This window comes from Ptiloglossa arizonensis, chromosome 1 (genome assembly GCF_051014685.1).
Source record: "Ptiloglossa arizonensis isolate GNS036 chromosome 1, iyPtiAriz1_principal, whole genome shotgun sequence".
Taxonomy (NCBI): Eukaryota; Metazoa; Arthropoda; class Insecta; order Hymenoptera; family Colletidae; genus Ptiloglossa; species Ptiloglossa arizonensis.
This window is the reverse complement of record NC_135048.1, coordinates 17,126,028-17,151,348: the sequence shown is the minus strand read 5'-3', so window position 1 is coordinate 17,151,348 and position 25,321 is coordinate 17,126,028. Positions and strand designations below refer to the sequence as shown.

Here is a 25,321-nt window from a genome sequence, read left to right as displayed (position 1 = left end):
AGAAGGCTTACGAGTATGTTTAATTTTTATTAATTTATTTCAATTCACTAGTATATATATATATATAGATAAACTATGCTACACCCATTGGTACACAAAGATATATATAATACGAAGCAGAAAAATGAAAATTCAGAAGCAACAACGAAATAAACGTTTAGTAGAAAAATTGGATAATAACGACAAAAGTAATCGATTAAATATTGATGTTGTAAATCCAGAGGATGGTGTAAGAATCCACGCGTAAATATCAAATTGGCCATTAATAATCCTACGAATACTGCGACACAATGAACCGATAGGTGTCCGGAAACCTAAACGTAACACAGGAAACAGCGTGTCGCGGCCAGCTGACTCACAAAGCAAGGGTCCACGAGGAGGGAAGACCATCCTGTCCACGAGCAGGGAAATTAACCGAGGAACCGGCAGCATTAAAAGCTTCCACGGTGAAATTTCGTTATGTAAATCTCGGAAGTCGTAGACAACACCCCCAACCATCTAATCGCGATCGTCGACGCAGATACGAGTTACGTTCGTATACTCGTCGCCAAAAGTCCGGTTTTCCTCTCGTCTTTCATCCAATGGCCTTGTGCTTACAGTATCGATCACCGCGTGGCCACCTAGTTGATTCTGTACGCTCAGCCTGATCCTTCGGCGGCCTCCGGAACGGGGAGTGCCGCCCCCGCACCGTAGGTACCTCTACAGGCCGATACAAATCGAATCCAACCGCCTCGTTTCTTCCTTTCCTCCTTTTGGGACACGCGACGTTTTCAACGTATCAAGGGTACAAATAGAGAAAACGTGAACTAGTGAAACCGACGTATTTCCGCGAGGAAGAGTCCTTTGATAATTTATCAAAAATTTTCCGTTAATTCGAGAATCTTTCCCGTTGATTTTCGCGAAATTTTTTGTTCGTTATATCCTCTTAACGTTTCGGACGTTTCAAAAGTATAAATAGAAGAAACGATACTAGCCAAATGACGTATTTCCGCGAGGAAGAGTCCTTTGATAATTTATCAAAAATTTTCCGTTAATTCGAGAATCTTTCCTGTTTATTTTTGCGAAATTTTTTTTCCATTGTATCCTTTCAATACATTCTTAACGTTTTGGACATTTTAAAAGTATAGATAGAAGAAACGATACTAGCCAACCGACATATTTCCGCTAAGAAGAGTCCTTTGATAATTTATCAAAATTTTCCGTTAATAAATTTCCCGTGTTCTGGAAATTACAAGAACTGAAATACGGTTACAATTATACAATTCGAATATTCGTGAAACACCACACGTGAATTCGAATATACCTGAAATACTACACGCGTAGCTAAATACACGTGAAATACTGCCGGTGCATTCGATTTCACGTGAAATACCACGCGTGAATACGAATATGCGTGAAATATCACACGTGAATACGAATATGCGCGAAATATCACACGTGAAGAGCTAAATACGGGCGAAATACCTACCGCAAGTGTATTCGAATACACGTGAAATACTCTACGCGTGTAACCGTGTACTTAAAATTACCCGCACCGAAGTACGGGTATGTCGAGTACACGTATACAACGTGTACGTAACCACGTCAAGTACGCGCATGCGCGTGCGATTCGAATACACGTGAAACAGTTCGGATCTCTGTCGGCTATTGTCGAGCTGGTTGGTGCCAGTCGGTTCGCTCGTTGCCGAACACGAAAATTGAATACGAAACGAACGAACACGAGCCGCGTTCGCGAGTCCTTAAACTTCGATTAAAAAGCGCTTTTCAACGGACACCGACGAACCCAGCGAGGTATTTCCATCGACCGAGTTTCCGCACGCTTTCAAGTAGAGAGCTCGAATTTAATCAGGCTGGCACAGTAGATAGATCGCGTAACTGGTCGGCCTCTCCCCACCCCTACTCGCTCCCCCTACTCCGTCGTTTCCTATGTTTCCGTGCACTCGGCGTCGGGCACTCGAAATACCGCGGACGGCTTTCACGTTACGCGTTATTCTTCGCCGCGTCTGTGTTCAATATTTAAATCGACGCGTTCCGTATTTCCGGGAGCTTTTAGTCGCGCGCGTTGCAACTTCGAGGACGTAACAGAGGAGAAAATAGCGTTCGCACAGACGCGAGAAGAATTGCCACGCGATGAATGAGACGCGTGCAGATAGTGTACGCGCGAACGAAAAATGCGAAACGAGGTAAATGAAAGGACACGCTCGTTGAAGCTGCGCGATCGAGAACAAACGAGTAACGCAACCACCGCATCGCCTGTCGGTGTCCTCCGCGTATAAAGGTCCCGATAACCGTCAGTGCCCCCGTAACTGTCGTTTACATTACTTTGTCCAATAACGGAATAATTTTCAGACAAAATCTGATGAAAAAAGAATTTTCTATACGAACTCTTGGAGATTCGCGACGATCGAGAAGAAACGAGTGATGCAACCACTGCACCATCTATCAATTCCTCCGCGAATATAGGGTAGATGTTCCAATAACTGTCAGTGCCCCCGTAACTGTCGCTTACATTATTTTGTCCAATAACGGAATAATTTTAAGACAAACTCTGATAAAAAAATATTCCGTAGAAAAGTTTATTCTTTTCTTGCGTAGAATAAGAATCTACGAATAACAATATAGATTCTCGTTTAAAAGAACAAAATTACCTTTCGAACGATCGAATTGTTTTTTCTACGAGATTTACTTGGACTTGAAGTTTTCAAACGAACATACTCGTTCGATCGACGAGTATTAATATTTTTATTCGACTGCTGTTCCGTAGCGAGGGCAAAGTTACTAAAGGGCAATAACTGGGTCAGACCAGCACCGTTCCAAGGGTTCGGTACCCTATACGACACACCCTTCTCGAGACATTGTCAAAGTGTCTAATTAAATTCGGAAAAACTGGTATACGTGTACCGAAATCGTACTTGAAAGAACAGTTTTAAGACCTATTTTTTCCGAGTGTATTATTCAAACTGTCCAATGATCGTTGTTGCCACTAATTAGTTACACATCCGAACTGTACTTTCCAAAAGTTTCATTCGTGTGATCACACGTGTTTGGAAGCAGCTATTTTTTAAACGTAACATCCCAATACCGTGTTATCGTAGATTCGAACGATCGATTTCTATTACGCGACGTCGCTCCTTCTAGTAACACGGTCATTGTTAACTTAAATATTAACATTAACGTTAATATCAATACTAATATCAATATTAATATTAATGTTAATATCAATATTAATATTAAAGTTATTAATATTAATATTTTATGTTAATACTAGCGCATTTAAAAATCGCTCGGTGGCTTCGTGTTCCTTCCAAATTGTGACACACAAGGACCATCGCGACAGTTTTCGTTCAAAGATTATCATAATTGTATACATATATAAATATATATGGTTTATATTTTCTTCCACCGAATTGTCAAATTATTGTCACATTTATAGAAATCGTGCAAAGTAATTAACATTCTTACCGACCAACATTTCTTGAGTTTCTTCATGGAAAATAAATCGAATTTCGGTAAATCCTTGGTACACGGGTAAGGCGTTGTTAAGAAACACGTTGGTACTCTTAAACGACCGACCATGCTTCCGTGCCTGCACAAACAACGTGAATTGAACTTGCAGTTACTCGTAACGTGCTTATGCTAGAAATCTAAACGATGATAGATCGTAGGCTACGAGCGATTAATTAATAACCTACTATAAAGTTTCATCAATAGTAAATGACCTGACAGTTTTAACGATGTACGAATACGTTCGTCGAGAATTTCTCGTTTTTCATTTGTCGAGCGCTCCTCTCCTCTCGGAACTACCCTCGTGAAAACGAGGTAGTCGATAATCGGTTTGTTTTGAACCAATACTTTGTACGCGATAAATGTATCATCGTCCGTGAAATTTAAAACCGAAGCTTACGAGTATCTTCGAAAAACGATCACGCATATTCATCGAAGAAAATCCACGGGAAATGCGCGAAAGGAAGTTCGGTATATGTTTATACAATAATGTTGGTTAATTTACAAGTATTTAACGCACTGTAAACAATTGCTTTTATCAAAGCTGCATTAACGCTCGAAACTCTGGTATCGTTTAACTTTTTACGGTAAATCGTGCACAACTGTGCTTTATTTATACTTTTCAATATCGATGTACACGTGTCTGGAACTCAAATGTCGCGATCAAAAATTTTGAGGCGACAAACGAAACATTAGCGACACTCGCTGAGAACCACTGACGGAAAATTTGCGAGTCGCGTGTATCGCGAACAAAAGTGACGAAAACAAAAAGTTTCTCCGAGGCAAAAGAGACGGTTTAACGCGCAAAGAAAAATACGAGAAAGTTGTACCGCCTTTGGTTAGTTATTTTTATCATTACTTTCTGTCAAGGTAACTCAAGCCCGGGCTTTTCGTTGGGAAACAAAGAAAGCGAAGATAGGATTCGTTATCTCCGCCACGGCAGGCGAGCAACACAACGTATCTAGCCTCACGTGTTACTTCTTCGCGACAATGGGAGTCGACTTCCCACGACTGCCAAGAGACGGAGTTGTCAAGCCGATCAGCTTGTGACAGCTTGGCGTGAACTTTTGCCAACCACTTCGCCGAAAACAGATTCGGGAAGCTTGCGCTCGCGATTTCGCGAAATTAATGTCGCGGGCAGACGAGAGAAGGGAGAGGCTGACAGTCCGGGGAGAAGGTGAAAGTGAGAACCGTCTACGGACATAACCTAAAAATAAGCTGTATACGCGGCTGATCACAGATTTCGTAGCGATTCACGGCGATACTGTATCGCTTTTAGGAAGTCGTCTGACATGATCGTACCGGAGTGTTGCCATTTTAATGCATAACTTGTCGAGAACGGAGGTAGGAACGGGAAAAATATGGATACCTGCAACGAAGGGAGCGACCGGACTCCGTCTGTCACCACGGTAATGCGAAAAAGTTGGTCCGAACTAAGAAGTGTCGTTAGTGATCTACGCAGAAAATTATCCGGTGCCGGCTCCGTGCCGGGATCTGTAACGTTTCGATCTTTGCCCGATGGACGGTAAGAGATATTCCCGGAACTATGACCTAACCCCCTCGATGTAATGCTATCTACGTACTTTATTTTATATGTAGAGTCTTTTAAAAATGTTTCTTGAACACTTTGCCTAAAATATGCCCTCCAATTAACGTATATTTCTTTTTTTAGGACCAGAATATATTTCCTCAGTAGTCCAAGCAATGGATGGGAAACTACTCTATTATATGTGGACATTGCCCATTCTGATCATGCTAATGGATATCGTCTTCATTGGCAACCTGTTATAGAAGCAAATTTTCAAACGTACCGTAACCTTTCGGAATAAAATTACGTTCGACTTCTTTAAGGTTTTCCCCATATTACTCCCATTCATTTACAGTGTATCGAGTACCAAAAGATTATCGAGAGAAGAGCAGTTACTATGGGAAAGGAAAAGATTAGGAACATGGGGCATCACTAGTTACGAGATTCATCCAGACAGTGGGAAACTAGTTTTTCCAGCTGCGAGCAGTCTTTATCAATGTATAGACACAGGATTTATGGTATTTCTTGGACATTTGCTTGCTTTTATCGATAATTACAACAGAAAAAAATTAATTTGTTCATGTATTAGGCTGGACCTCTTTTTCCATCCGAGATTCGCATGTCGACTTCAGGTGCAAAATTATGCCCTCAAATTTGTCCATGGAACAACGCATTAATTGCTCACACCTGTTCGGGAGATTTGTACTTGTCCAATAGTATCACTGGTTCTTCTGTAAGATTAACCCATGCAAGGAAAGGTGGAAGAAGCTTAGCAGACGATCCTCTAACTGCAGGAACTCCTTCTTATGTAATGCAAGAAGAATTTACTAGGTGTGTAGTATGGAAGTAATAGCATATGTATCTTTTTAAATTACAATACTCTTGTTTATTTAGGTATATTGGTTACTGGTGGCAACCAAAATCCAATGATGGTGTTTATAAAATAGTGTACGAGGAGGTTGATGAAAGCGATGTAAAACTATTTTGCTTTCCTTCTACATCGAATTCTGAAGAAGTAGATGAATTTAGGTTTCCTAGAGCTGGTACGTCCAATGCCAGGAGTAATCTTAAAATGGTGCAATTTCGATTAACGGAAACGTTACAAATTGTTGACACTGAAATATTGGAACTCCAATACCCATTGCACATTCTGTTTCCATGGATGGAATACATGGTGAGAGTGGGATGGACGCCTGATGCGCAATAGTAAGTCGGAAATGTTTCGCGTTTGCCGCGTACGTTATAATGATCGATTCCGTAATGTTTTGTATAAATATAGTGTCTGGGTCCAGCTGTTAGATAGAAAACAGCAAAAGCTTGAGTTGGTTTTATTATCGGTAGATAATTTTTGCGAGCCACCCCCAAATATGTACAATTCTGAAAATCACTTTACACCGTCATCGGCGAGTGTTCAAGTGATATATTCTGAACTGAGCCCGATTTGGATTAATATTAACGATCTCCTCTATTTTTTACCATCCGACGATTCAACAGAAGTGAAGTTCCTTTGGGGTAGCGAGGAATCTGATTTTAGACATCTGTATCTCATCACATCTAGTATAGCAGGTGAAACCCTAACGAATATTTATCAACAGCAATGTATTAGCTCCTCGATTAATGATCCTTTTTATGTATTTTCTTAGTAGGTATAAACAATGAAGTGGAAGAACCTTTGGATAGAATGGATAGCATTTTTTTGCAACCTCGAGTTATTTCTAAAGTTGCTTTAACTCAAGGAGATTGGGAAGTGTTAGGTAAAAAATTGTGGGTAGACGAAACCAACTCCATTGTATATTTTTGTGGTTTACGCGAGGGTCCATTAGAGCAACATGTTTATGCAGTGTCCCTTCGTCGCCCATTAGAGATAAGGTTGCTCACAAGGCCGGGTTACAGTTACAACAGTATATATTTTAATAAGGAATGCACAATGCTAGTGACTGTTTACAGCTCCATCAAAACACTACCCACTTGTCAAGTATGATTCCCTCATGGAAATCAAAGTTGGAACAATTTTTCTGACAATTTTTTTTTGTAGGTATTTAAAATATCGCAAACGGATTGGACGGTGGAAAGTATTTCTTTAACTCCCGTAGGTTATCTATTGGAACCATTGGCTCCTGAATCAGAATTATTTGCTCCAGAAATTTATACATATAAAATATCGTCTGGCGATTCAATTTATTCTATGATTTTTAAACCACATAATTTTCAACCTGGTGTAAAATATCCCACAATACTGAACGTCTACGGTGGTCCCGAAGTACAACTAGTATCAAATACGTTTAAAGTAAGCATTTACAAAATGTAACAGAAAAGAGTCTCATCTATTTTAACCACATTTATTCGTATTCGTATTTTACATAGGGAATGAGACATTTGAGAATGCATATGTTAGCTGCCCAAGATTACTGTGTAGTATTAATCGATTCTCGTGGTTCACACCATAGAGGTTTAATATTTGAAAGCCACTTGCAACATAGAATGGGCACTGTCGAATTAAACGATCAAGTCGAAGTATTAAAGTGGTTGGCGGAAACTACTGGTTACATTGACTTAAATCGCGTAGCTCTACACGGCTGGTCTTACGGAGGATATTTGAGCCTTATGGGTCTAATACAGTATCCTGAAGTATTCAAGGTATTTTTACTTTCCACGAATTATTAATATACATGAATGTATTTTTTCAATACTTTCAAACCAAATTTTCAGTTGGCAATTGCCGGTGCACCAGTCACTTCTTGGAATATTTATGATACCGGATATACTGAACGTTACATGGATTTGCCTCAAAATAATCCTCCTGGTTATATGACTGGTTCAATTTTAACATATGTGGATAAATTCCCTGACGAGGAAAACAGATTATTGATAATTCACGGACTTATAGACGAAAATGTACACTTTTTTCACACAAGTCAGTTGATCAATGCTCTTGTAAAGTCTGGAAAACCATATCAACTGCAAGTTTACCCCAATGAAAGACACAGTCTTAGAAGTTTAGATGCTAGTAAACATTACGAAACTACACTATTATCATTCTTACAAAACCATTTGTGAATTTTTTGTTTTCATTTACCTATACAGTTTCAGCGGTAAATGTTGGTTAAAACAAGATTTTAACAGTTTAAGTGACTGCCATTACTTTATGTACATACATTAAACAAATTAAAAATTATTCGTTGTGTCCGTGAGTTCGCGATGGTGTTATCTAATACATAATGTTCATCTTAGTCTTCATATAAAAATGTATTACAATTTTTTAACAAAAGTGATAAGTTCTAAATGTAAATGAAGAGATCTTTGTTTCTTAATAAAACTAAAAAAAATGATATACATATATATACATACATACTCATATATCACTGTATATACATATATGTATATATAAAAGCATGCGTATTCTGCTACTACACACCACAATATACAACCATCGCAAAACTTACGGAAAACACAATATACAGCCTTTTTAATGAGCTACTTTAAAGCTTTACTATAATAGGATTAATTGTTACTTTTTTAAGAAAATGGACAATACTCGTAACTCTTTTGTACATATATACATATGCGTCATTAGACGTGCATAAATACTTTCAGAATTGTCCCTTAATTGTACTTACAACATACTCATAGTCTTTGTTAGAAATATACTTATCTTGTGGCTGTCACTATTTTACGTTTGACTATGTACATACGCGCGAGCAATCATTCACGTTTTTACAATAAATATTGATAAAAAGTAGTTACACTGTTTCACCGTTATAAGTAAATTATATATCCAATTCAAGACTAATTTATAGATAAGTAAACTTCTTATTTTATATTTTGTTAGTATTTCCTATTATCAATTGTATTCAGGATTTTTAGGAGGTATAAGACTAAAGATATGTATATTGAAATTAATGCAAGGTACGATTATATTTTACATTTTATTACACAAATATACATTATTGAGTGCTACCATACGTTCTAGTTTTGTGATTTAAGAACTTGTACAAATAGTTTATTCTCTTATTCAAGTCTTTCCATTTTGTTGGTCTTGCTATTGGAAATATACCATGTTTCAACATTTTACGCTTTCTTAATAATACTTGAAATTCATTGCCCTTTACACCTCTTAGCCAAGAAGGTACATTATACATAATTCTAGTTGGATGAAGATTATCGGAACCTAAAATGTCAATGTAATCATTCTGACCAAACAATGCTTTCTTCTCAGACCAAGGATTTTTTGGCCTATAGATTGGCATTGGAAGCTTTTCATTGCTTTCACGAGGTAAAAGTCCTTTCATATCTATGGAATCTTCATAACCATAACGCCGTATCAAAGGACCTCTTGCTACTTTGTCCGCATGATAGCGAAACCGCACCGAAGTTACTTGTGGTGTCCACACACTGACAGCCGTACGTATTGTATTCATGAACCACGACATGCTACATATTAATAATCATTAATGTTAGTGATGTATGATACAATAATAACATTTAATACTTGACATAACCTTACTTATTACACATCGCATTTACGTGTAAATACAAAATACTCTAATTCGAATTAAATTTACCTGTTAATGATATTCAAATTGACACGTGCTGCAATGCAATTAAAATTTATTGTTGAAACTTTTGTGAAATGTTAAATAATCGTATGTCATATTTTATACAGAAAACAGAAAACGAATCTTGCTGTTACGTGGTTTAAAACAAGTACAATTAGGAACAATTCACTTGAAAAATACAGTTGATCCTGAATCAGGTACTTTCGTGTTATTGTTTAGGTGACACTAAAGCGGCAATAGTGATTGCTTTTGTCTCGAAAAGGATTCACCCTAGTGTGTGTTATGGTTTATGACTGTTGAAAACTCTCAAGACGAGTTTTCCTTGTTCTCTTTAGTAAGTAATAGAAATCGTAACAGAACCGTGAAATGGTATAGCCATTTAACGACAAAGCAATTGAACGTATTTAAAAAACGAGACAAAACGCTAAAATTTATACATAAATAATTTCCGTCTTTGCTGCTAGATAACACCACCAATACCAACACCAACACTACAGATAATGATTTATATAATTAATTTACTAAACGACCCCTAGCTTACAAACTTTGTTAATAATTGAATCTTTCGATTAAAATCTTTGCAAAAGTAATTTATTAATGTTACCATAAATCGACACTTCATAAGACGTGTGCAAAGATGCATAAATTAACGTGTGGATGGTTACAAAAGGACTGACTACACGATCATTATACATATATATGCATGTCATTCACACGTTCATTTCTAACAATTATTGACAACTATTTCGGGTTGAAATATTTGCAAAAGTTATATATAAATATTATAGAAGGTTCATACTTTATTTTGTAATTGCAAAAGTTTACAGGTTAATATCGTGAAGTCAATTATTCATTAATATTTAATCGAGGTTCAATTTATTAAATAGGCGAATGTTCATGTATGTATCTCATTTCAATGATATATCCTTAGCTAGATGAACCTTCAATGTCGCTTTGTGATTCTCTTATTAGACAACTTTTATCGATCAGGAGAATAAGAGCTAAGTATGCTTTTTATCCTTCTCGTCCAATATTGTCTTTTCTATCTAATATTTTATCGTCATTCTATGTTCCTATCAATATCGGGAGTTCTAATAGGAATCTAGGAAAGAAAGTTAGTTGCGCGATAATAGATTAAAACAAATAGGTTATGTAATTACTGAAGCAATTATTGCTGGCGAGAATTAATGATAACCAATTAAGCACTGTGAACATTTTTTATAAAAGTGTCCTTTGAATGTTGCAATGAAACTACATTTCATAGAGAGTGTACAAAAATATATAAATTAACGTTGAAATGTAAAATTACCGATTACAGCGAACACTACGAACGTTATAAATGAAACCGCTCATAAAAATTGGTGACAAGAATTTCATTTCAATGAGAAGCAATTAATTTATTAATATTCAACCAAAGATCATTTCATTTAAATATATGGAATTGTTTGCTTATACATACATATATCTATCTATCTTGCTTTTATAATCTTCACTATCATTCTGTCATCCTCTTAACTGTAGATATTCATCGAACAGGAGCACAAAAGCAAGTAATCCTATATTCTATCTTTCTCGCGTAATATTGTTGTCACTATTTAATACTTCTCCATAGTCATTCTGTGGTCCTACCAATATCGACAGTTTCTAATAGAAATTCTGAGAAAGAAATTAGATGCATAATAATAAATTGAAATAAATAAATTATGTCATTATTAAAACAGTTATTGTTAACAAGAATTAGCGATAATTAATTAAGTATCATGACAATTTTACAAAAATGCCTGTTGAATATTATCCTGGAATTGTACTTCATAGTGAGTGTTCAAAAATGCAGAAAGTAAGATTGAAAAGTTGCATGATTACTGATTATAGCTATAATTAATAACATCATAAATGTGCCTGTTTCCAGTATAGTTGATAATTATTTTTGGTCGAAAATTAATTATTTCATACAATTTATCTTTACTTATATTCAATACCCCAGAACTGCAGTTATAGTGTTCAGCAGTAGTTAGTTTTAGAGCATCATTCTTTCATCATATTAGCACAAACAGTTCTTTAATCAAACCTGGGGCCAAAGTGCAGGCTTTTAGCAAGAATAAACAAAATCTAAATAAATTTATTTTTAATAGGTGTAATAAGTGAAATGCAACTTAACTCAGACTACAATTCATAAAACTGGAGTTTTATTATTTTCATATAATTTTTTTCTGTTTTTGACTTTACGAAAAACTTTGTAATTGTGTATTAAATTACTTTTGTTAATAAAAAAATATTCAATTCTACTACTTGATCTAGATGTTCGAAACTATGTAAGTTCAATGGTGTTACTTAATATACATCCACAAAGTACGAAGTATTGGAATTTGTAAAACCATGGGACACTATCATTGAGATTAATAGATCAATGATAATAAATCGAAATTTTTAAGCGTTTTACAACATTTACAAACATTAATTTATAATTAAGAGTACCAAATGCTTTAGTAAAATCCATTAAGGTAATAAGACATTTTTTACAGCAACTTGTTAAATTTTTTAATCAAAGCTACTGTTTTGTATATGTTTTAGAAACTATATTCTTTGTTTCATTGTAATAAACTATAAAAATGAGTTGCTGTCTTTAGAACTTGAAGGAATTTTGTGAAAAATAATTTTTTTAGTTCATAATACAAATTACATATTTTTTCTAACTCCTTGTACATATTTTTTTCTGGATTTTTTATAGAAAGACAAACTATTTATAAAAGAGTCATGTATTGACTATCTATCACACTATATAGTATTAATACAGGACGTAGTTTTTCTCTTCTTGTTTCTCGCATTTCTTCACATATTTCCTTTATATACTTTTTATGCCTTGGATGTCTAAAAAGAACAAATTTCGTTAGATGAACATTATAGTATTAAAAGAAGTCTTAAAATTATACAAGAGATTAAGATATATAAATTTTTTATGGCAAAAATAAATCAAAAACGTTACTATCATTCTATACTTTGAGGCTTTATTTTTGAGATACCCTATTATAAGTAATAACAGATACTTCGTGTATGTTGTACGTTACTTTTATTATTTGTAAAAATTACTTAATACAATGCCACAATAAAAAATATATTTACAAATAACTAATCAATAAATAGTAAGTACTCACTTGTCAATGATGACCTGTATACTTTTAAGAAAATCTGGATCTTCTTCATCTATATCTAAAAAACTTATAATTGTTCTGATAACACTCATTTCTAGAAAAACTGCAAAAATTTCAATTGGAATTTTATGCGCTATTCTCTGAAAATATGTAGACATCTGTGCAAGCATAGAATTTTTTAAAATTCTTCTTGAACTACCTGAAAGTTTGTCTCTTTCAGACAAAATAAAATTAATATTGATGTTAACTGGATTATTATTACTTAATGAATTATCATTTGTCGTTGTTTTACTCTCAGTTCTGTTTAGAATGGGTATGGTGTTATCTAGCCTTTGGAGAAACTCTCCAACTTCTTGATTGGCCATTTTCTTTTCTTGAAATCTATCGCGTTCCCAGCTTTGAATTCTTACGCTCCCTTTCTCTCCAGCTTTTAAAATAACAACTTGATTGATTGAATGTTCTCGGCAATGTTCGAGAATTTCCTCAAGGGATGCCAAATCCAGAATTGTAACTTTCAATCCAGAACTCCAAAATTCTTTTAGAAGATCTATCATTTCTTTTTCTCGATAAGGATTACCCAAGCAAGAAATGGCAACATCAATACCATATTTATTTTCTAGAGGTTCTGATGTTTCTAATACAGCAGAGACAAGTTTCTCCAGTGAGATACTAATGCCAGCACCATATTGCTTGGTTTCTTTGCAAGCCATTCCTGTACGTTCAAGTATTTTTCTAAAAGATGACAGCATTTTGTCGTAACGACCTCCTGCTGCTATTACTTCGTCACCGCATTTTCTTCGACGTCGTTTAACTTCGCAAGTTATTTGATAAATTGTACCACTGTGTTGATTTATATTATGCACCAGAAGAGGTGTTACTACCACTGGCCACTAAAATGTATAATTTTTTTATTAATAATTTTAAATATTTAAGAAATAAAATAATTTTATTTTCATCATGTTTAGAAGAAAATATTGCATTGTATCATTAATTATTTGAATCAAAAATAAAAAAATGTATTATTACCATTTATTGATATCTCACGTATTATAATTTTTAAAGAAAGTAGTTCTATAAAGAAATATTGAAAGCTGTACATGTTTTTAAATTTAATACTTTACCATTAAAAGAATTAAAAAGGTTTGCAATTTGTAGAGGTTTTTTAATACTTCTATCGTGTGTGGTTTTTTCTGTATCAACATATGATAAAACTTTACCTTCACGCCGAGTGTTTCAATATTTTCCATTACAATTTCAATCTCTTTTAATCCTTCTTTAGCCAATACGGCAGCATCTCCTTTTCGCCTTGTAATTGTTTTTAAAACACTCTGAATTTTGGCAATAGAGTTCTCAGTATCAAATAAATTAAATAGTGTTTCCATAGCCTGGTCAGTCAAACATAAACTAATTAAATGCGTTTGTGTCTGAAATCTCGAAAATTTTCCGTCACGTGCGTCTCGAAAAATTGAATAAATGTCTTGATATTTTTCTTGATCAATTCCACAGTACATTAACACAGCTTTTAATAAAGATGTATGGTTCAGACGAATAGTAAAATTTCTTTCTTGTAGTTGTGGTAATTCATTGATGACTTCCCAGACAATGTATATTAATTCAGCTTCCATCAACAAATTATTCGCAGTAGGGCTTATAATGTCAAATGCACATTCGTAAAGTTCTCTAGGATGAAAGCCTAAAACCTGTAAAAGTTTTAATGCTAATCAATTACATTAATGAAAGATGGAAATATGTCGTTAAATCGTTTTATACTTTTGAATTATATCAGAAATATTTGTATATCTGTGGGATTAGATCTCATTTGTAGATTGCAGATAAAACCTTTCTAGTTTATGAAACATAATAAAATATATTAATATGTATCCATAAATAAACTCATACAGACGTAGTCTGACTACAATGTTTATTAAAGACTAAGTTACAAAAGTTTCGTCGTTAATCGACTTTGACACAGGCTTAATCCGTAAGGAACCAATATCATATTAACATAAACAATATCAAACATTATGTTAATATGATGTTTCCTTATTTTGTTTTAACAAGATACAGATGTACAGTATTTTCTTAATGAGAGCTGGATATTGTTGATTAAATTTGTTTCATTCCTCCCTTGCAAAGGTGAGAAAAAATTGATACAATCAAACAACAAGTTGTCCATGACTGTTTTAAGATATTCCTTGTTTACCTTTTAGAAATCCTAATATATCCCGCATTGTCAATTTAAAAGTCTGTATGTCTTATCTAATAACATATAAACGGCAAGTTACCTATTCATATGTCAAATTTATTTGTATTCTTAACTTCAAAGGAATTATTGCAGTATATTATAAACATTAATTATAATTTGTTTTAAAAATTAATAAATACCTTTTTTTCTCTGAAAACTCTTTCAATAGCATATCTTCTAATTTGTAGGACATTATTCCACACAATGTATCTTGCGAGAGGAACACGTAAATCATGAGGAATGGAAACAACATTTCCATTGCGAGTCATTAATTTTACATTGGAATCTGAGAAATTACAGAATTGACGTGATTTTGGCATCAAAAGTGGTGTTTCAAGATAAACACCACCGTGTCTTTGAAAAATTTCGATTACTTTGCACTTCACTCCTTCTTGATATTTCTTCCAAGATAAAAAGTTTATATGCCCCCTGCTAGGTAAATTCATATCGTAAGTAATATCGTCTGCAGGGGTAACTTCTTGCATAAAGCAACATGAAATTAAATATTTATATGCTTTGCTTTGGTTGTTTGAAAGGGTACGTCGAATCATTTCTTGTAATTCTGTTTCTTCGAGTCGTGGAGGTGGTAGATATTGAGAAGAGAGAAGTTCTTGAGCCGTCGGTCGTTGACTGGGGTCGTGATTTAATAACCACCTGCAATTACAACATATTTTAATTAATTTATGTTATTTCCAACATTCATGGACTTTTGCACACATTTAGAAAATATATTTAAAACAAGAATTTTTAATAATGATATTTTATATAAGGGTACTTATTATAGCTACAATTAAGATTTAAAGTAGTAAAGCAACAGTTAATAATTAATTTAGTTAAACTGATAGAGTTATTCATTAGTAATGGGGAATTTAATAATTAATTTTTACACTGTACAAATATCATTAACTAAGCACATAAAGTATTAAAATGAAACATATGTATTTAGCAATTACCGTAAGATCTGAATTTGCAATGACATATCTGTTTGCAGCATTTCTGGTGGAAGCACGATTTCTTTCGATCGTACACTAAGTAAAACTTTAATTCGCTCCATTCCTGTTATTAGTGGCTTGTAACACATTTCAAATAATATTATTCCAAGACTATAAATATCAACTTTCTGATTGTAAATGGCTTTTGCAGCTTTCGTTGTAAGCTCAGGAGCTACATAAAGTGCTGTGCCTACTTGTCCTGTTAAAGAACCCACGTCTTCTGTGCCAAAACTGATCCCTAAAGCATTCCATACAAGCAAATATCACATGAAAAGTATTAGCAAACTCTAAACTTAAAAAGCATATTAACAATTTAAACATTACATTGAGTATTGTGGTCTTAACTTAACAAAATGTTCCAAACTACTCATAATTATAGCTAAATACAGCAGATTTACTTAAAACTTTCAACTGTATTACAAGAACTAAAAAAAAGAGTAGATATTATACAATAGAATAATTCCACGCGAAATTATAATTTATTGAAATAATATTTCGAATTTTTTAAAGACATGGATTCATTGTAGTCTTTAACAATATTTAAAAGTATTTCCAAAAATGTTTTAAATAGTAAAACCTTTTTTTCAGATAATTATAACTGTTGAACTAACATTCAGATGAAGATAAACTTCTGACAAGAAAAACACAGGAGTGCCAAATAATATTATTTCAGTTTAAAAAAAATCTTATTGATAAAATCTTTGACCACCTTTTTGCAATTGTATTACACAAATGCGATGTTTTAAAAGTAAGAACAAATTAAAAATATCAAAAATGACAATGTAGGCCTATTTGTCTTTCTTTGAGGATAAATTTTCAAAAATGGAAGACCTTCTAAAATTGACCATATGGAAATTAATTGAAGTTAACACTGCGTTGAAGCGCACTGACCGGTGGTGGTGTACCAACGGTTAGATTATACCTACCTTTCTTATATAAGATATGTGATCGCTGCTATATCTCAAACAAGAATTAATGATGACTTTTTATGATAAATAATGTTTCTAATAGGGCCAATAGATATTGAGAACTCACTCTTTGTTAATGGCATTTAGTATTGAAAACATTCAACTTCTAATGGCGTGAAATTATTGTTAGAAGTATCAGTTTACTCTTTTGTAAGAGTTTGAAATTCCTGAAATATTAGAGAAAAGGATTACACTTTAATTGAAAGTACCACAAATGTACTTACTTATTTAAAGATTTGGACACTTCCCTTGCAATATTTCCATAAGACATTTAACTATTTTTTAACATTTCTAGTGTTTCGGTACCGTGACGGGATTACAGCACCTCGTCCGTATCATTTTTAAATTCCACAGCAAGACCAGATATGTACACATGTTTTGACTGCAAGTACAATACTAACGAACAAAAAACAGAAAAACCAAGAAACTCCCTCCCTTGAGTAAAACTAAATACTTCTACAAACCAATGAAAGAAGTGCATGGTGATTTAGAATGTAGGTAGTGACAGAGAAATATATCTAACAATTAATGTTAATGACAAGTGAGTTCTCAATATTTAACAATTAGATTAAGACAACATTTATTGTAAAATAATCAAAAAAATTTTTTATTATAAAACTTTACCATTAATTCTTGTCTGAGCCATCTGGATATTAATATCGCATGATCGAGATGATTAATTTTCATATGACCAATTTTAAATTGTCAATATTTTTGAAAATTAACAGTGAAGAAGACAAACAGGACTATATCCTTATTATTTCAAATTTTTGGACAATTTTGAATATTCGGAACGCAACGAGACCCAAATGTAAAGCGGGATCGTATTTCTTATGAAGAATCTCAAATCCAAAACAGGAATTCACGTCTTGCAAACTTCTCAGGTTTGCAGAATGACTTGTGTCACATAATTGAATAGAATTACTACACTCGAGATAAAAATTGCTATCAACTTCGCTTTCAAGTGAATTAGTGATTCTGATTTTGTCACTTGAAAACAGAAATTACTATATAAGAAAGTGACCATAATTCTATCTTTTATATCTTTGGTAAAAATTACTTGTTAGACGTTTCATGTGCCACTATATATATTTAACTAATATTTCATTGTTATACCACAGATGATAATATGAACATTGCCATTAGTAATATGGAAGTATTAATATTTTCAGTTAAAGCAATTGATTTTTTTAATGTTTACTTATGTCTTACCTTTTTCGAAAACTTGTAATTCTTTATCGGTTTCCATATTTTGCACAAATGATGAAAGTATATTTGTAGTAGCCAGACCGAAGTCTCCAATTTTTACATGATCATTACTGTCTAAAAATATATTAACTGGCTTTAAGTCTCTGTGTATCATTCCCTGTTGATGAATATGTGCTAGACCTTCAACAATTTCTCGGAATAATCTCCATACTCTTTCTCGATCTTCATAAAGATCCGCATCAATTGCTGTTCGTAGAGTACTCTTTTCACAGAATTCCATTTGAATGTACATGAATTGAATCTCTCTCGTTGTTTCCTTTGATTTAGACGTATCTCCAGTTTCACTCTCTTTTATACTTGATGCAGATTCTTGATAATTTGAAACCCTTTCAAACTCTATGCTGTCAGAAGAATCGATCCTTAAAAGATTCCGCATTCTAAAATATACGTTATAAATTATAGATTAATGACAATACTTACAAGCACCCAAGATCTAATATTTCTAATTGTATTTTCATAATAAAATGTATTTAATTTTATTTTGCGTCACTTTTAATAAATGTGTATATGGATTAAACATATTTCCATAGGATAGTATAACTTTATAAACTATCACTTTAAAAATGATCAATCTCTTACAAAAACGCACAATCTTCATCGCTATCAGTATCACTGGATGCATCGCTATTATCCTCATCACTATCTTGTGGAAGAGTTGTATTCGTTCGAGATTTGTATGAAACGTTCCATTCAACATCTTGCAATGATGGTGACAGTTTTTCAATATCATCGGTAATCAAATGCTAAACAATCAATGAACAGTTAATGCTGAATAATAGTAAGCAATTAATTAAATAAAATAAAAGAACAAATGGTACGAGTTTCCTTTTGTTAAATGTAATCAAATATAACTAATATAGCTCTTCCAGGAATTGTTTAAATTTAGCAAATAGAGTAGCGCAGACTCTAGCGCTAACGAACGAGAGTTGTGGAACGTTATAAAGAAATAATAGATTTATGTGATAAGTGGTTACTGGGAGAATTTTATTCGCAAATTCAAGATTATTATTTGTAGATTGATTGATTATTTGTATTACATTTTACTAACATATAATTAATCTACAAATAATAATCCTGATGTAATAATTACATTGAGCAGATCCTGACTTTTCTTAACTGAAGGTGTTATGTGTTCTTCTTCCATTTCGTCAGTTATCGTAGCGCTCTCTATCCAAGAATTATAATATCGTACTACATTTTCATGATTCATGCGTGATAATAATTTGACCTCCCTGGTGATTTTTCTGTTGAGTTGCTTGTTTTTTGGGTTAAGTTCTATTCTTTTAATAGCATAAATTCCACCATCCAACTTATTTTTCACTTTTAGAACATCACCAAAGGCACCTTTCCCCAGCCATTCAAGAACTTCAAACTCATTTGTTATTCTTGAGTGACCACTCAAAGGTGGTACGTATTGCCGTATGTCTGTGTCGGTTTCTTCAGGCTCACAATGCTTTTGTTCATCTCTACGTGGTATTTTTGGCGGTGATAGAGCACGAGCTAAAGGTTCTTTTATAAAAGTGTGTTCTAACAATTCTTCAGCTGAATAGCGTTTCCGTTCATCATTATGAAGGCACTTTAATAGAAAATCTTGAAGATCCGGCTGAAAGAATTACATATATTTTACATTAATTCATGTTGCTTTTACCCATTTATTTCATGTAATGATTATATATGCTTGTTACTGTGTTATAAATCAATGATGATGAAGTATTTTATACAAAGCATTACTTTAAAAGTTCTTAAAGTAAGAAAAGGCATACCTGAGTGATCACTTTTGGGTCGATTTTATTTCCAAAAACAATAACTCCATTTAACAAAGAAAACATAAGAGCACCAAAACGGTATATGTCGGCTTTTTTCCCACCTCTTCCTTGGACGCTGGGAAACTCTTGTTCAGGCTTAACTGTTGTATATGTCTTGTAAATATCAGACAATCGTTTATTGAGCAAATAATCCGATACCTTAACTGTTCCAGTGCGATCAATGTAGATACTCGTGTCACGTAAATCTTTATGGACAACATTATTCTCATGGAGGAACTTTAAAGCAGAGAGAATTCCAGTTGCCAGATATCGAAGAAAATCAATGTCCACAGGAATATTCTCCGTCAGGAAAAAGGTACAGCTAGTACCTATCTGGCATGGAACAATTAATGCTTAGAATTTTCTATTCCACTGTTTAGGTAGAAATTTGTCTGATCAAGACAAAACTTTTTGTTTCAATAAAGTACCAAATTTCTATTTAAGTTAAAACATAGATATTGCAAAAATTTTCTTCGCTTTTCACCAAGTCCTGATACATACTTACCACAAATTCTTGAAGAACATATATAAGTGCAACATCCTCATCTTCCAGATACTTCATATTTAAATAGTGTACAAGATTTGGATGATGTAATTTGTGTAAATGATTTATTTCTTGCTCAAGACTTCCTATTTGCTTGGTAATGTGTTGCATATTATTTTCATCAATGTTATTATTTATTTTAAATGTCCATTCACTAATAGCAAATAATTCACCAGTTGTCATATCCACACCCGCGTAAACAACTGACCCTTTGGTACTGTGACCCATACATTTTCCTCTGTACACTTGTCGTTCATCTGTAAGGATCATTGTGCATTATAAATGGAGAACAAGATTTTATTAATCCATATGTAATCCATATTTCAAATGTTTAGTACAATCCATTTAATATACATTTCAAATTTTAAACAAACTTCTACCATGCATATACCAAAAGTCAAAAACGTTTAGCCATACACTACTATAAATCAATTTGTATAGAAATATATATTAATTTATATTTATATGGTATGTAATTTTGTATGGCTAGTTTTAACATATAATAATATCTATGAAATATGACGAAGAAAATAGTACTGCCCTTCAAGTTGTAACAGTTTGTGCCAATTACATTATCAATAATTTACTCATCTGCATCATGGCACTGTGCACACAGATTCTATTTTCTATTCACTTTTATTTGTTCCATAGTCGGACATAGTTGTACAACTTTCCTAGCACTCTAAGTATACATTATTGTATATTTTATATATACAAATATTTCAATAACATAATAAATCATAAATCTATAATCAGATGCTCTTGTAGAGCATAAAACTCACTCTTATAGAAGGGAAGGTCAAAAGAAGAAAGCATAAGAGTTTGATTTATTTAACGTGCTCGTGTCTACCTCAAATGTTTAAACAGACACAGCCCTCATGACCAAAGGATTAGAATTGATACGTCCTAATCTGCTACCAATACAATACTGGTTGCAAACCCCTAAATATTTACATTGATTGGTACAAGGTTCTTTTAAATCCTTTCAAATCTTTTTCTAAATCCCACATGTGGAATTCAAGGGACTAAATTGAAACTAAAGAAACCACTCATTAGACCACTCAACCCTCATTAACTCCTGTAATACCATTTAAACCATGTTACATTATCATGCAATTTATGATCCTTTGGATGTGTGGGAATACTACTTCTTAATGTCACCATGATAATTTTTATATGGGCACCCTGCGAGAGGTAGAAATAGCGAGAGTGCGTTGAACAAAGCTGTTTGCAACAGATTGCAGTTTCTGAGCAGTTCTCCTTCCCCCAAAAAAGAATTGATAACCATCAGAACACTACATATCAGAATACATATCAGAAAACTCCGTCACCGACGGTTCTCGACCTCTCCGAGTAACCGATGATCATTATCATGAAGAATAAACTTGCCTATCTATACTCGCTAAAAATGTTCGGGCGTACCCAATTTTGTGACTTTATTCAATTCATATTTATTTGTAAGTTGGACCTATGTTTGATACTTATATACATATAAATCAAAATCACGTTACTTGTAGCTTAAATATAATCATATTTAAAATAGTTCAATAAAAAATAAAAAATATCATTTCTGCTCCTTGTATTTTTGTCAATATTGAAAATTAATAATTAAATTGTGAATAAATTTTTTCATATAAATTAAAATTTTTCCACAAACTTCAAATTTCTACTATAATAAAATGTAACAAATAATAATGATAAATTGTACACCTTTATTGTGATCGAAGTGTAGCAATTTCGTGCCTCTATGCTCGCATAAAAAACCATCGGAACTTTCGGAACTACTAACACATCTCCTTCGAGAATAAATCCGTGGTCTCTCTTGTGGAGATGACGGTATTGATTGAGATGCATTGCTTAATCGGTCATTACACAAGTGAATTGATTCTTTTCGGTTACGAATTTCAGCTTTTAGAGCTGCTTGTCTTTTTTGAATTTCATCCTGTAATACCTGCAATTTCTTTTAATTACCTACAAAATTCTATATATCATAGGCAAATATTTACAGAGCAGAATACTTAAATAGAAACATTTAAAAAAATGCCTTTGGCTAAACATGATAATTAAACTGTAATAAAGTCTGTAACATTTGAATTGTTAATTACAAACATTACACAATACTGTTTATATAATAAGTCAAATTATTTAACCTGTCGTTCTTTATCTTCCTTTAGCTGTTTCTCCAACATTTCAAATTCGATTTTTTCTTGGTGCCTAGAAACCATTTCTTCATAGAAGCTGCTATAGCTTGGTTTATTGTTCTCATGTAGATATTTCTGAACATGTTGTGCTAATTCAAAAATCATTACTTCTCCTCGTAACTGTGTTGTAAGTTCCATTAATTCAGAATATAATACTGCAACCTGTTGGTGCGATAAACCTCTACTCTTCCATAGTTCTATATTTGGTACCCTGCAATTATAAAGCAAATAATAGGAAATACTCTGAAATGTACTAATCAATGCACTTTTTTCTTTTTTATAAGACAATATTAAAGGACTTATGACTTAAAACTATTAGATTTTTTATTGAACATATGTTGAGATCTGGGGATGAAATTCAATGAATAAATTGTTGTCAATATTTCTTGAGATGTATGCAAGAGGATAATAATTTTGTTTTTAAAATTTTGTAAAATGATGATGAAGCAATGTTCACCAGAAATAGAATGTTCAACAGGAATTATCTCAGTTGTGTGAGACACCTTGTATAACTGAGAAAATACTTACTCATCAGGATACTTATCGCTGCAAGTCACATGTAAATCAATCTGTGCATGTACTTTAGCTGGACCTGACATGCCTCTCTGAGGTATCAAAGTGATTGAAATGTCTAATGGGTACCATTTTCGCTTATTTTTTCCATGTCGTAAATCATGAAGTTCATCTCCAAAAATACTCTATGAAACATAAAATCAGAAAATAGAAAATAAAAAAATTAAATTTAGCTTCTTTAATAATTTAACTTATACGTAGGTAAATAGTTAATATCAGAAAGTTTGCTAAGTTTCCAGCATATAATTATCATTACTTTGACGCATAAATGTAGATTGTTATATGTAAATAATGGTGTGTTATATTGTACAATAGTTTAAAAATCTTATCCATATTATTTGAAATGCACTGATGTCATTATCGATCAATTTATTAATCAAATTGTATTTTATCAATTAGAAGTCAAAGTGTGCCTATACATTTCTGTATGTACAGACAATGTTTTTTATGCCAATCTACATAATTATATTTATATTCATTATTTATATAATTTTGAATACAAGAATTTGATAAGAAGACATTAATAAAGCAATATGAAATAAATTGTTACTAATCTATTATTGCATAGTATAAAACAAAATTAATTCTTTCTGACATTAAATACACCTAACCTTTAATTTCTTAGATTCTTATGTTAGTGATTTATGTTTAATGCTTACAACAAATAATTTAGTTTTTTTTAGTTTATTTACATCTCAATTAACAATATTAAGAAAATTTTAACATAAAATAATCGTTTTTATATAATGACAATTTTGTTTAGCATACAAGATGTTCTTTAGAAATATAGAAATACGCTATTTTGAATACCTAAGTGTACGAATTAAACTTATGTTAAAAACATATGAAACTGAAGAACAAATTTGTTTACACATTTGGACTCACCTTCAAGACTTCAATTTCATTCTCTTGTCGATCTTTACAAGATTCGCGGGACATATTTTCCTTAATGCGTTATACTCTCATTGTTTAACCTTCATTCTCTTCAATAACTTCCGATGTTTGTATTTAACACATTGTTTGACACTTAACCTTAAGTTCAATTAGAACACCGGTCACATATTAAATACGTGACAAATTATTCAATATTTAAAAAGTCTTTTCATATCGTCGTTCATTTATGATTCTTAATATTTAAATTAAATTTCGATTTACAAATGTATTATTTAATTGCATAATTTACATACACAAGTTTATTCGACACTTGTGAACAATACTACTTCTTCAACTATGATCAATTTAAATCACAGAAGCCATAGATAAATACGTAATATATATATAGCGAATACTTGTAAGGAAAGTAATGAAATTACGTTGCCCTGACAATATTCTCTAGTTATTACTGGTAACACGCTTTTGCCTCGTTACCAACCTTATTCTACAATTTATTAGCTAGAATTCATTTGAGTAAGTAACTAGCTTCTAAATGCTCCAGCGAAAGAAAGTGAGGTTATGTCAATTAACTATATGGTTGGACTTTCCTACACACGCCAATCACAGCTGAGAACAACTTTCATGTTCTTCTAATTAAAAGCTCTCTACGCATAGCTTCTGACATTACCTTAGAAATGCCACTAAAATTCAAATTTGAGTTAATTTCGGATACTGACATCACGACATTAATCAGAATATCTACAGTGCAACTTTTAATTTTCACAGTGATAAATATTCAAATGTTGTAACATTCACTTTGCGACAAATAAAAGTTATGACTTAACATTACGTGAATACGCACCATAAGTTCGAATACTTCAAGTTTTGAGGAAAGTACTTTCACTTTTATATTGCAACGGGTGTCACTATTTTTTTTCTTCTATACAAGATTGAAGTCATCTTCAAGGTGAGCAAAATGTATTTAATCAGAACAGTTTAGAACTCACGTATCATCTTCATTTTATTTTATATACATATATAATATTTAATTTCCAATTAAGCAAATAATAGTTGTATACATGACATGTTCAATTAACAGTGATTTAAACAGTGG

General features: G+C 32.8%; 4 protein-coding genes and 1 long non-coding RNA gene across 10 annotated transcripts in view; 2 read left to right on the top strand and 3 right to left on the bottom strand.

The window, feature by feature from the left end:
- LOC143150615 (uncharacterized) overlaps nt 1–3,576 on the bottom strand; it is a 103,086-nt gene extending 99,510 nt beyond the window's left edge. Inside the window, exon 1 of the mRNA XM_076319084.1 lies at nt 3,463–3,576. Coding sequence (XP_076175199.1) covers nt 3,463–3,576 — 114 coding nt within the window. The remainder of the gene's footprint in view (nt 1–3,462) is intronic.
- A 745-nt stretch (nt 3,577–4,321) lies between these two features.
- On the top strand, nt 4,322–8,956 carry LOC143149920 (dipeptidyl peptidase 9). Of its 4 annotated transcripts, none has more exons than XM_076317998.1 (11): nt 4,322–4,681; nt 4,784–5,029; nt 5,177–5,311; nt 5,388–5,550; nt 5,622–5,863; nt 5,927–6,238; nt 6,312–6,598; nt 6,676–7,007; nt 7,068–7,319; nt 7,397–7,669; nt 7,742–8,956. In XM_076317998.1, exons 2-11 carry the CDS (start codon nt 4,866–4,868, stop codon nt 8,087–8,089), a joined length of 2,508 nt encoding a protein of 835 aa, XP_076174113.1. In that variant the 5' UTR covers nt 4,322–4,681; nt 4,784–4,865; the 3' UTR covers nt 8,090–8,956. The 4 variants fall into 4 exon arrangements, with proteins under 4 accessions (XP_076174113.1, XP_076173937.1, XP_076174182.1 ...); XM_076317822.1 differs by having other exon boundaries at nt 4,322–4,687; XM_076318067.1 differs by having other exon boundaries at nt 4,322–4,687; nt 6,679–7,007; nt 7,742–8,955.
- Mrpl51 (mitochondrial ribosomal protein L51) lies at nt 8,940–10,313 on the bottom strand. Its single transcript, XM_076318843.1, has 3 exons — nt 10,193–10,313; nt 9,595–9,622; nt 8,940–9,463 (listed from the first exon to the last, which is right to left on the bottom strand). The coding sequence occupies exons 1-3, from the start codon at nt 10,296–10,298 to the stop codon at nt 8,977–8,979; spliced, it is 621 nt and encodes a 206-aa protein (XP_076174958.1). The 5' UTR covers nt 10,299–10,313; the 3' UTR covers nt 8,940–8,976.
- Nucleotides 10,314–11,359: 1,046 nt separating this feature from the next.
- Nucleotides 11,360–25,095, bottom strand: Gcn2 (eukaryotic translation initiation factor 2 alpha kinase Gcn2). Of its 3 annotated transcripts, none has more exons than XM_076317597.1 (15): nt 24,220–24,628; nt 23,290–23,459; nt 22,711–22,972; nt 22,271–22,511; nt 20,522–20,817; nt 19,975–20,349; nt 19,302–19,814; nt 18,791–18,954; nt 18,332–18,588; nt 18,155–18,265; nt 15,936–16,212; nt 15,123–15,636; nt 13,955–14,437; nt 12,741–13,627; nt 11,362–12,456 (listed from the first exon to the last, which is right to left on the bottom strand). In XM_076317597.1, the coding sequence occupies exons 1-15, from the start codon at nt 24,271–24,273 to the stop codon at nt 12,330–12,332; spliced, it is 4,731 nt and encodes a 1,576-aa protein (XP_076173712.1). In that variant the 5' UTR covers nt 24,274–24,628; the 3' UTR covers nt 11,362–12,329. The 3 variants fall into 3 exon arrangements, with proteins under 3 accessions (XP_076173800.1, XP_076173712.1, XP_076173622.1); XM_076317507.1 differs by adding an exon at nt 25,070–25,095 and having other exon boundaries at nt 11,364–12,456; nt 18,155–18,588; nt 24,220–24,366; XM_076317685.1 differs by lacking the exons at nt 22,271–22,511; nt 23,290–23,459; nt 24,220–24,628 and having other exon boundaries at nt 11,360–12,456; nt 18,155–18,588; nt 22,711–22,849.
- On the top strand, nt 16,509–20,470 carry LOC143150702 (uncharacterized). The gene is made up of 2 exons (XR_012993141.1): nt 16,509–19,618; nt 20,190–20,470. It is a non-coding gene; the product is annotated as an uncharacterized LOC143150702 (long non-coding RNA).
- Nucleotides 25,096–25,321: the final 226 nt, after the last annotated feature.